The sequence below is a fragment of the Hyperolius riggenbachi genome, chromosome 2 (assembly GCF_040937935.1).
Source record: "Hyperolius riggenbachi isolate aHypRig1 chromosome 2, aHypRig1.pri, whole genome shotgun sequence".
Classification (NCBI taxonomy): domain Eukaryota; kingdom Metazoa; phylum Chordata; class Amphibia; order Anura; family Hyperoliidae; genus Hyperolius; species Hyperolius riggenbachi.
Window position 1 is genome coordinate 558316197 of NC_090647.1, and position 12956 is coordinate 558329152.

The 12956-nt window shown below is 46.3% G+C and overlaps 1 protein-coding gene across 9 annotated transcripts in view; it reads left to right on the plus strand.

Moving 5' to 3' along the window:
* BOC (BOC cell adhesion associated, oncogene regulated) overlaps positions 1 to 12956 on the plus strand; it is a 194365-nt gene that overhangs the window by 136447 nt on the left and 44962 nt on the right. For all 9 annotated transcript variants that reach the window (XM_068270898.1, XM_068270899.1, XM_068270897.1 and 6 more), the window contains one exon: positions 4006 to 4275. In XM_068270898.1, coding sequence (XP_068126999.1) covers positions 4006 to 4275 — 270 coding nt within the window. The remainder of the gene's footprint in view (positions 1 to 4005; positions 4276 to 12956) is intronic.

A 12956-nucleotide genomic window follows, 5' to 3' on the forward strand; every position in this document is an offset into this window, starting at 1 on the left:
TAACAAACATTCCGCACAGATCATCTGTAGAACTAAAGATGTCACCATGTGATAACCTTCCGAATGTATATAAGGGAGAGAGAAGATTTTACAATGGGCAAACACTGACTGAATATTCTATAAATTAATATTGTAAAAAAACAAGCAATTTTATTAATCATGCTATTTTCACTACAATTCCTTTAAACACAGCATGTGAGTTAGCTTAGCATTTTTGGCTGAAATGACCCCCAGAATTGCTGTTTGAGGGGATCACACAACTCCATCGCTGGGCCTTATCCCCTGACGTGTGATGTCATTGAGATGAACCAGACATGATGTCACGTGACAGTGAGTGGAGGATACAGCCATGTTTTATGCCCCCCCATCCACTGAACATGTGGAAGGCATTGTGGCTTTAAGAGGCTGGGGGAAATAATGAAAGCCAGTTGGTGGGATGAGCACTGCGCTCAGAAAGCCCCCCAGCTATGTGTCTTTGGTGTGACATCACAGGGGGAGGGGTCATAGGTCACAGACTGCGGCAATCAGCGCCGCGGCCGTAAAACTGCTCAGGATTATGTGTAAAATCAATTCCCTCAATCGTTCCTATTCATCCCGGGACGTCCTTGCTCCGAGGCGGACCCCGCACTTATCCTCGTCTGTCAGACGGCCGCTCAGAGGAACTCTGATCCCCCTAAATTACAGACGATGATCCGCCGAGCGTCACCCCGTAATTCGCACATAGAGGCGGCTATTATGGGTCAGAGGAGGGAAACGGCATCAGTCCGCTTCATACATGTGGCGGCAACATAGCCGCCACATGTATAGCATGTCTGTTATATAATCATGTGTGGCTACATCAACCATTCAGCTCTGTACCCACTACATGATTTTACGATGATTTTTATGAAGGCCGCGATTTTTTTATGAGCGATCCTTTCGGGTACAGGCGTGCAATTACACGAACAACGTTTGGTGACGCGTCGTGCAGCAATAACAGCCGTCACGGGGGACCGGATCTTTAAAGAAGTGCTGCAATTGTTTGATCTCTCATTCACGCCCATTTTGTGCCGTCACGTGTACCCGCCGCCAGGAAGATGGATCAGGGACCGCTCGTTGTGATCCATCTTCCTACGTCGTTAGGTGAGTATTCAGATTGATGCTGATCGATAAATTCCGACAGGTGCAAACTGTTTACCGATTGTTTTTCTGATCAATTTTGAATAGAAGTGATCGGAAAATTGATCAGAAAAATGGTCAGAAATCAGATCAGACCTGTTGGAAATAAATGATTTGACACGCCGATCTGATAGGAAATTGCTTGGTGTGTAACAGGTATTAGATAGATCCCTGTCTGATCAAATCTGATGAGAGAGGGTTCTGCTGCCAGCCCACACACTGCACAGCGATTTCCAATAGATTTCAGCATGAAATTGGAAATTGTCCTGCTCCGCCGCCCCAGGTGTATATGCGCACCCTCCCTGTGCAGCGTTGAAGGCTTACCTCTCTGCCAGCGCGAACCCTGGCCTTCTCCAGTGTCCTCCCCTACTCACCCCGCCCACTTAATGTTGCCCTGTAGTGTGCGTCAACATCATCCCTCCTCCCCCTCCATAGCAACAGAACACGTTGTTAGCCTGTAGGCTAGCAAGGCTTCTGTACAGCATTCTAAACTGTTGCTCAAAGGATTGACTCGATCATGAGGGAGAGGTGGGGTCAGGGTGTCAGGCAGCAATCAATGCTCTGCTGAGCGGTTATGCTTGATAGATAATGTGGATGAGGCCCAGAACCACACTCAGTCACTTCTGCTGTCATCCCAACAACATAGCAATTGCAGCCATATTGATTTTTTTCCTAGCAAAATGCAAGTAAAAAACAGACAAGCAAAGGTACAACATTACACACTGAACTTTATAAATACACGCTGAGGAAACTAAACTTTGCACATATATATGGGTACAACACTTACAGAAAAAAAAAACCTTTGCTCAGAGTTCTCCTTTAAAGTGGACCTGAACTCTTTCACAGAACCAAAGGAAAACAGAGAGAAATGCACTCTGTATGTATTAAGAGAGTTTAGCCTGTGTAAGGGCCCTTTTCCACTAGCAAGCGCGAACGCAATCGCAAATCACCTGCCCTTTAGATCACGCAAGCTCCTTTTTCCACTGTCCGCGTTCCGCTGTTCCGGCATTGGAAATGTAATACAATCGCAACGAGAATCGCGCTGGACGGCGATTGCGTTTTGGCGAAAAAAAGAATCGCGAACGAAACGCCATGGTGAAAAATGAGCACCGCGATTTACATGTTATCGTGGTGCTCTAGTGATTAGAAAAACGGTTGCGATCCGCTTTTTGAATCGGATCGCAGCTAGTGGAAAAGGGCCCTAATTCCCCCTCATCTGTGTCAAATCACAAGTTGTAATTTAATCTCTCCGCTGTGTCATCTTCTCTGTCTCGGCAGAGCAGCTAATTCGTAAACACAGGATGTTAACTCTATGTCTGCTTCCATGAATGCAGGAAGTAGACACACTGCAGATTTATTGCAGGATTTGTATCAGCTGTAACAAAGAATTGTTTTTCTTTTAAATGTTATTATGCTGTTGCTTATCTTTTAGGGCAGAGAGGAAGTTCTGAGTTCAGGTCCGCTTTAATGGCTTCTTGTATGTCTTGTAGACTGTGGGGATTTGCTGAGTGTGTTGTGCTTTAGGCCCCTCCCACAAGACTTAGAAGAGGTGTCAGTCTCACAGCTGGTCTCCCCCATTGTTTATTTACATGGGAGAAGCCATCTGCTCACACTGACATCATCCTTTTGCTGCATACTGGCTGCCCCTCTTGAACAGCATTGGAAATCCAGGTGGGTGGGGGGGAATCTGGCCACTGGGGTCTCCGAGAGACATAAGAAGCCAGTATGTGATTTGGCTCCCCAAGAACCAAATGATCAATTATGTGTGGTGATGGGAGGAAAAGCTGATATTGCGAAAATTTAAGCAAAGCTAATTGCCTGGCACCCTTGCTGATCTTCTGCCTCTAATACTTTTAGCCAGACCCTGAACAAGCATACAGCAGATCAGGTGCTTCTGACATTATTGTCAGATCTGACAAGATTAACTGCATGATTGTTTCTGGTGTTATTCAGACACTACTGCAGCCAAATAGACCAGCAGGGCTGCCAGGCAATTGGTGGTATTGTTTAAAAGGAAATAAATATGGCAGCTAGCCTCCATATCCGTCTCCCTTTAGGCACGGGACTCACTAGATGTGCTTTAGTAGCGTTTGCCGATCATTGGTAATCCGCACAGAACTGCGGCAGTGGAACTTTACTAAGGTGGTTCCGCAGCGGTGCTTGCGCTCGGCGGTCGGGCTGCAGCATGTCATGAAAATATATATACTGAGAAAAGTTAATTTATTAACAAGGTGCAAAGTAACTCCTGCGAGAAAACTCATGAGAAAAGTTTACCAAAGTGGGGCTACAAAAAATGAATTCATTAAATAATAGGGGTCACCTGAAATAAGTTGCCCCAGATTAGCCGAGCTTTGATTCTGCTTTTTCCCAACTTTCTTTTTAGTAGATTTTTGCCTGCTGGCTCCAGATAAAGTGATGAGACAGTAGGAGTGTGGGATGATAACTTGTGAGAAAAGTTTGGTGAATAGGGCCACTATGTACAGCACTGTGTCTGTTCTGACCCGCCACTCTGTCTCTCCACAGTCCGGCCCCCGCAGTTCCTCCTGAAGCACATGTCTCTCTTCTATTTCTGTTTTGACCCGCCTCTGTCTCGCCACAGTCCGGCCCCCGCAGTTCCTCCTGCAGCACATCTCTTGTCTGTCTCTGTTCTGACCCGCCTCTCTGTCTCTCCACAGTCCATCCCCCGTAGTTCCTCCTGCAGCACATGTCTCTCTTCTATTTCTGTTTTGACCCGCCTCTGTCTCTCCACAGTCCAGCCTCCGCAGTTCCTTCTGCAGCACGTCTCTTGTCTGTCTCTATTGGAGGAATATTCTGTCAGTTCTGACCCGCCTCTCTGTCTCTCCACAGTCCGGCCCCCGCAGTTCCTCCTTCAGCCGCTCTCCACGTTCCAGAAGTATGGTGGTTCCGTGACGCTCACATGTGTGGTGGAGCCGGTGAACGCAGCGCTCACCTGGCGACTGAATGGAGCAGAACTGGGAGACCTCCCGGGGGTTCTGGTGTCCGGAGGGACCTTGGTGATCGCCAGCCTGAATAATGACACTGCCGGGAGGTATCAGTGCATTGCTCGGACCCCCGCCGGATCCATGGCCAGCGTCCCCGCCATCGTGGCCTTAGCCAGTAAGTAGCCTTAGTGATAATAATGTGACTACATGGTACTAATTATGTTACTTGATTTATACTTGTGGTGCATAAAATTGTTTTTAAAGAGGCCCTGTGGTGAAATATATAGTAGAATGCTGGAGTAGAATGCAGGATACCCAGTTTTACTGTAACTTTTGTCAGCATCCAAAACACTTCCTATATCTATATATTGCCGTATATTGGTATAAAGCCCCGCCTTCCAGTGATGCTTAGCCTAGGCTGTTTAGCGGAATTCTACTCCCAGAGCATTCTGGGAGACCAGAAATATTTTGTACTGGCTTTGGAACTCTCAGAAACCAACATTCCTCAGAGATCACCTGACAGCAATAAAGATCTTGCCACCATTTTACAGTCTGCAAACACTGACTAAATAATTTAAAAATTAATAATGTAAAAAAATAAGCAATTTTATTTATTAAACTATTTCCAGGAATACATTTTTTTAAGCTTATCCCTTCTGCATCCACTCAAACCCCCCAATTTCTAACATCCCCCCTTTCCCTGCCCCAAACTAATACATTTGGTATTAAGTTGAGATCTCTATAATCCTTAGTTATTTTCTTAAGAAGTTATAGTTGGCAAAAACTGAATATTTAATAGATTTAGATAAAACACAACGTTTTGAATCAGGATGATAAGTCAGATGAAGGCTTATTAGCCGAAAGCTTACCATACTTTTTATTTATCTCTAAGTAAGCCAATAAACTGTATCATACTGATTCAAAACTTCTTGCTTTTTCTGATGGTTAACTCGGTACAACACTCAAAAGATTTAGATACAAAAGGACTTGCACATTGATGATACACATTTATATAGATTTGTTTGTTCTAAGGTGGAGTAACCCTTTAAAGTACCTGCTTAAAGTGGATCTGAGCCCAGAACTCCCTCTCTGCTTTAAAAGATTAGGGACAGTAAGGAAACAATTAGGGGAAAAAAATTATTTATAAGATGCACAGAAATCCCCCCCCCCCCCCCAAACAACAAAAAAAGCCCTGAAAATGTACTGGATGAACTTTCAGGGAGCAAAGAAAGTGTTAAAGCATCTGTCTTTCCTGTACAGCTAACTTTGAGGCACTGTGAGCCATGCCTACTGAAGTGTGCCTACACACTTAATACACTCAACTGTGTCTAAATAAACAGATACAGCCCAGTGCAGCTGATTTCTACAGCATTTCTATGTGAAATGAACACTTTTCAGTCTGTTCTTTGCAAGAGCTTGGGCCCTGTACCAGTCACACCTACTTCCTGCTGTACAAACTTTCAAAGCTGTCAGCTGTTATTTGCTCAGGAAGGGGGCGTAGCTCAGACTGAACTCTGAGGAGATGGCAGACTATAGCAGTAACAGTCTGTAGTACAGGAAGTCTGTGATTTACTCACCATCAGCCAATCAGGGAGCTCCTACATAGACACAAAGAATCTCTACCAGATCTCTACAGAGTTTTAGCATGAACTTGTTTTAATTTCCCGATAGATGGACGAGCCATGGCGGAGATTTGTGGAGCGTATTAGCGGGGGGCAGGGGTCAGGAGCCCGCCACAGGGGTGTTTTGACGTCAGGGTTTCCCAGGAATGTGGGTCAGTCTGTGGTTTTTCCCTGGAGGGCGGCCGATGGGGCTGTTGCTGGGACCAGGGAGGGTGGGTGGATGACCCCTTCACCAGCACTTTGCTGCAGGTGAGCATACCATGCCGTCCCCCCATGAGATAGAGGGGAAGGGGGGCAGCTTAGCCCCCCAGCTGTCATTAATCCCTGAGAGTTTTGGGACTGGGCCCAGCGCAGGAGAGAGGGATAGGGTTACTGAAAACACATTCCTGAGCAGAATAGGAGTAGTGTTGTGCTTGTGCCTTGATAAATGAGTATGGAAGGCAGGGGGGGGAGGAGAGGACTAATGAGAGATATGATTACACCATGGCGGCTTATTCTGTTTAACCCCTCCATTGCCGGCCCACACGGGGCCGAGGGGCTCCTCCTGCCTCTCAACAGGCTGCCTTGTACATAGGGCTTGATTCACAATGGTGTGCTAACTTAGTTAGCATGCCTAAATCCCCTTAGGGCGCACTAAGTTTTGTGCGCTAAATTTGCGCGCGCAAAGTTTAGTGAATATAAAAAGTCGCGCCTGAAATGTCGCACAGTGCGATGTTTCGGGCGCACCGGGCGTGACGTTCCGCGCGCACCGCACAGTGCTAAACTTTGTGCGTGATCAGTAACAGCTTTGGGCGTGCTTACTGAGTTAGCACCCTTGTGTGAATCGAGCCCATAGATTGCTGGCGACACGCAGATAAGATTTCAGCAGACTCGTTTTATGCAATCGTTTTCAAGACAGTCACAAAATAATCAGTCAGAAAAGTAATTCAGCGTTCAGTTTCTTGAAAGTCACTTCTATCTGATTACAGTTTTCTGTCTCTCTTATGCTGGGCAATGGGCATACACAGCTCGTTTTTGCCGCTCCACTCCCCCAGTTCGATCGTTTCGCCGCTCGATTCTGCAGTCTATTCTTCTATCCCGCACGTTTTTCTTATCTTTTTCCATTCACTTCTATCACAAATCGAGCGTGGAAACGATCGGGCGGGAGATCGGACGTGTCGGAAATTATCTATCGAGACATCTAAATGGCTCAAAAACGAACCGTGTATTCCCAGCATTAAAGAGAACCCGAAGCCGAAAGGGATATGGGGGCTGCCATATTTATTTCCTTGTAAACAATGCCAGTTACCTGGCAGCCCTGCTGATTTTCTGGCATACGTAGTGTCGGAGTCAAAACCCTGGAACAAGCATATGGCTAATCTGAGTCAGCTGAGTCAGAGTACCTGATCTGCATATGCTTGTTCAGGATCTGTGGCTAAATGTATTATGCTGGGTACACACGTTACGTTTTTTCGTGCAATTTTACGACCCGATCGGTTTTTCGGCACGATTCCACACTCGATTTTGCGCTCGATTCTCGTCTTCATTCGTTTTTTATTATCTTTTTCCATTCACCGCTATGAGAAATTGAGCGCAGAAACGATCGGGAGCAATATCGGACGTGACGGATTTTATCTATCTGATCCATCTATCGCACGGAAAATCGTACCGTGTGTATTAGGCATTATAGACACAGGATCAGGAGGACTGCCAGGCAACTGGCATTGTTTAAAAGGAAATAAATATGTCAGCCTCCATATCACTCTCACCTCGGGTTCCCTTTAAGATGGCCGTACACTATTTAATTATTACTTGATGATTTTTTTTCCCCAATCAGATTAATGAAATCGATCTGATTTTCGGCTCGATCCTGTCTATCTGATCGGATTGTTTAGGAGATTTTTGTCCATTAGTGGTGCCAAACGATAATTTCCAGAGCGTTCATACGAATAATTCTATCATAAACGATCGTTCAGCAAATTGTATTGTTAGTGGCCACCTCTAAAAATGGTATGATTGGATGAGAAGATTGGGTTGTTAGTGGCCACCGTTAGACTTTTACACTGAAAAAACTAGACAAGAGAAGACACAGAACATTTATATTGCACTTTTCTCCTGGCAGAATCAAAATGCCAGAGCTGCAGCCACTAGGGGGCACTCTATAGGCAGTAGCAGTGTTTGGGAGTCCTGCCCAAGGTCTCCTGCTGAATAAGTACAGTAACTGTTTTTGCAATACAATTGAAAAATGCTCAGTACGGGGTTCCATATATTATCAGGATTCCGATCTCATCACCAATTGTCATCTTTTCACCTGGGACGAGGAAGTTGAAAGCTTCGGGGATTACATTCAGCTGCGCTTGTTCTGTGTAGTTGTTATAAGTTTATACAGCTCCGGTACTGAGTCATACACAACAGTGAGAAGAGCTTACTTAGGGGAGATTAAGGGATAAGCACACCTATCATGTGTAATAATACGCCTAACACCTAACTGGCCCCGCCTCTCTACAGAGATGTCACCCCCCTAGCTGGCTATTCACAAACATGTCAGTGAAAGCATTCTGTATACATATAGCATACTCTGTACACATACAGCATACTCTGTACATCAGAGCTGCTGCCTGCTGATCTGAACATCGATCAAACCTAAATCAAATTGTGTATGCCCAGCTTTAAGCTGAAAGAAAACGAGAGGTAATGACCTTTTGAACTTTCCTGCACTTGAACATTATTAGAATTCTGATCTCACTGTTTCTCAGCTGTTTTAGCCCCTTGTTTACTTTTCAGGAAACCAGACTGAATTCCCCAAGCTCTTTTGCACAGAGAAGTCTCAAGTTTTTTAACTCTTGTTGTACTGGAAAGCCAAAAGGGACTTAAGGGGAACCTGAAGGGATAGGGAAATGGATGGAGGCTGCCATATTTATTTCCTTTTAAACAATGCACATTTTCTGGCAGTCCTGCTGATCTATTTGGCAGCAGTAATATTTGGATCACACACCTGAAACCAGCATGGAGCTAACCTTATCAGATCTTTGTCAGAATCATCTGATCTGCATTCTTGTTTAGGGTCTATGGCTATTATACAAAATAAAATAAACATGGTAGCCTTCATATACCTCTCACTTCAATTTCCCTTTAAGCCTCATTAGAATTATTCTCTCTGCTTCTCAGCTGTTTTAGCCTCTATTTACTTTTCAGAAAACCAGAATGAATTCAACAAGCTCTTTTTCATAGATAACAACTAAAGTTTTTTTTTCAACTCTAGCTGTACTGGAAAACAGAACGGAACTTCTTAACAGGGGTAGTATTATACGTACCTAGGTTTATCATCATGTCACTTCACCTCCAACTACAGTAGTGCAATGTTATTATAATGCAATTCCAGAGCTCTGACATACTCTGTAGCGCTGTATACAGGGTCTGTAACCATTGCGTTATACAGATTAGCTCGCCACATCCGAAGCTACGTACCTGTACCAGGGGCTTAACTAGAAATCACTGGGCCCCACTGCAAAAAGTTTGATGGGGCCCCCTCCCGCCAACACACACCCCCACACACACACCCACACTCACTCACTCACTCACTCACTCTCTCATTAGAACAATTTTGCAGAGAATGGAAAGCTTTTTCTCTCCATGCCCAGACTCCTCAAGCATTACTACAGTACACAGCTCTGGAGGAGGGATAGAGAGGCAGGAAGTCGAGCAGCACTGTACACAAGACACTGCTATAATAGGGACTGCCTACAAATCTTTGCCTACAAAACTTTGTATAATTCCTTATCAGTGGCTGAGCAGATGCAGTCATTAGAACAATTGTGCAGAGAGCAGAAAGTTTTTTTCTCTCCATGCCCTTAGTTGTCAGTCTTTCAGGATGGGGCCCCCTGTGGCTTCTGGGCCCCCCTGCAGCTGCATCCCTTGCAGGGACTATTGTTACACCTCTGCCTGTACCCACCTTGCGATTTTTCTGACAATTTTCCAACGACTGGCTATCTTTTGAGCGATAAGCGGTTGTTTCCGTGATCTAGCGACGTGGGTGAAGGCACACATTTTTGCAAACATTGTTTAGTGTCATGCGGTGACTGTTACAGTGGATTTGATCTTTAAGATCCCCAATGCAAAGTACCGCAATCGCTTAAAGTGTCGTTTGCGCCCGTTGCGTGACATCATGCATACTCGCCGGCCAGATGATTGAACGGAGATTGCTCATTGTCAGGGAGACGTGACCGGGTTGCCACTTCATTCCTTCAAGTACTGGCACATATGAATTATACATACTTTGTGGCTAAGTAGATTCAGTTTAGGCACTGATTATGTATAAGTAGCCCCAGAACCTGTATAACTTAGATGTGACGGTATTTAAAGGGATGAGGTGGCAACCCTAGAGACGACGCTGGATCCATCGTCCTACGTCGCAAGGAGAGTATGTAGCTTTACTGTCGCTCAGCGTCACGGGCGTACATGTGGTTCTCTTCAACAAACAAGGCCGCGTTATAATGGGGGAGCCGTGGCGCTTGAAGGCCGCTGCCTCCTGCGTATTGTCTGCGCCGAGGTCGCCCGTAATGACTCGCGCGCTGTTTTTCTTTGCGCTGGGCCTGGCACAGAGGCCGACACACAAGAACCTGAGTCTGAGGGGAAGACAAAGAGCCATTCTTCCCTCCGCCTCCCCTGCCGGGCCCGTCAGCCTGCTCACCTATCGGGTTCTAGGTCCCCCGCTCCCCTGAGCCCTTAATGGAGATGAATTTGCTTAAGGTAGAGTCCAATGTAAATAGGATATTTCTCAGTTATGCTGGCCTTCCTCCCGCTGGGCAGGTTCTGCGCCACGACTGGAATGCAGCCTGTAATGTTAATGCAGGATTGCGCTGCTGGACGGTTCCCCTGAGGAGGAGAGGGGGCCGCTTCTCCTACGTGTGTTTTCAATCAGGGGCTTGTAGCGCCGCTAACGAGAATCTCAAGCAACGCGAACGGCCAGAGCGTCCCCCTAGCCCCAAACAGAGGGGCCATTGTTCCAGAGACGTGGGTGAGACGCAACAGGTCCTCTTGTGTAACAAAGTCTGGCCAATATCTTGGGGGGATGACAATAAAATGATGATTCAGATTGATGTAAAGTACAGAGTCACTCTACAGATGTAACATAAGGATTCCAGTAAGATTAGCACTTTACATGTCACATGGCGCTGCAAAAACTATAGCTGTTCATTACCAAGTTATGTACATTATTATTTAGTATTTATATAGCGCCAACATCCAGGGCCGGTTCTAGGCTTTTTGCTGCCCGAGGCAAACTTGTGAGGATGCACCCCTTCCCCCCGACAATATACTCTGCTTTATTTAATGTTCTCACATGACATGCTGCAGCTCAACACAATAGCACACTGGCTGTGAATATGTGACAAACAAACTGCTCAGGCACTCCATTCCTCCTCAGTCAGGACAGCAGTGTCACTTCCTCCCTTCTGCTGTGCAAGTCAAATGAAATACTGCTGCTCTCCTGCCTCCCCCCTCCTCACTCACTGCCAGACTCCTCACACAGCGCAACAAGCTGCTTTTCCCCAATGATGCTCTCCTGCCTACCCCCTCCTCACTCACTGCCAGACTCCTCACACTGCACAACAAGCTGCTTATCCCCAATGATGCTCTCCTGCCTCCTGCCTCCTCACTCACTGTTAGACTCCTCACACAGCACAACAAGCTGCTTTTTCCCAATGATGACCTCTTCACCTCGCTCTCCTCTCGCTTCTCCTTCTACTCTGACTGCATGTGGTTAGTGTAAACACAGTACAAACATGCTGCCCCTGTAACCTCTGCCACCTGATGCAAATGTTTCACCTTGCTTCATGAGAGAACTGGCCCTGCCAATATCTTCCGCAGCGCTGTACAGAGTATATTGTCTTGTCACTTAACAATCTAATCCTACTATAGGCATGTCTATGTTTGTATCGTGTAGTGTATGTATCTTAGTCTAGAGCCAATTTAGGGGGTGAGCCAATTGACTTATCTGTATGTTTTTGCGATGTGGGAGGAAACCAGAGTGCCAGGGGAAAACCCACACAGACACAGGGAGGACATACAAACTCCATGCAGATAGATGGCTGGGATTCAAACTGTGGACTCTGCGCTGCAAGGCGAGAGCGCCAACTGCTACCCACCATGTGACCCAAGTGTATCTGCCTGTCATCCACTCCAGACTCCTCGTCACTAGAGAGTTTCCATGAGATGCTAAAGGTACCACTGCCCAAACATCGGCCAAGAGGCACATCGAATCTGATGAGAGAGGGATCTGTTGCCTGCCCATATACCACAGGCCATTCCCCGAGAGATTTCAGTAAGAAATCTATTAGGAATCATTCTAGCGATGCCTCCTCCACTGCCTGCCTGGCTGCCCCCCCCCCTAAATGTTATAGTGACCCCCGGTGCCCATGCAAATCTCACCTGTTACTCCTTGCATTGACTCCTCTGCTTTCACCCTTGAGTGCCACCACATGGGTGGAACCACGTGCACCACAAGGGGGCGTACCCTGCGTGGCGATGTTACACGCCTGGTGGGGGTGACAGCGGATGAAGCAGCGGGACAGGTGAGATCTTACACTACACTGTTATCGAACACCATTACGGACCGCAACCTCGATGACGCACTTTTGACCTAGATCTTTCCAGCATGTCCAATCGACACATTCGACTGATTTCAGGCATGTTTGTTGCCGCACCGATTTTTATCCGATTCGATACAATTATCGAATCAGATGGTGAATCAGGATGCAAAATCGGTAGATGTATGTGCACCTTAGTTGTTTCAGCTTGCATGCAAGTTTAATGCAAATTCTATGCAAGTTGGTGCCGGGACAAAATAAGGCTCTATTCACACCTGCGTTTTCAAAACGCCGGCAAAAGTTTTGCAGGAGTGATTTTTTTTCCTCAATTTCACGCGGAAAAATCACTGAACAGTGCGCCGATTTTGGTGCGGTCACGTTCAGCGCTTCTATAGCACTGAAACGCGATTGCCGGGAAATCGCCTGAAAATGGTGCAGGCGGCGCGTTTTCGTTTCTTGTTTTCATTACGCTAGCGCTTTTAAAGCGTTTTAGCGTTTTGCCAAAATCGCGGCAAAACGCTGTAGTGTGAAAGGGGCCTAAGAGCACTTCGATCTCCCACATTTCATAACCGGGCTGAGGTGGACAAATTCAGCCTCCACGCAAAATTCAAGTTTCCGAATTGGGGGGATGCTGGTCGTCCCCTTTAACTGCAGAGTGTTTTCGTTTT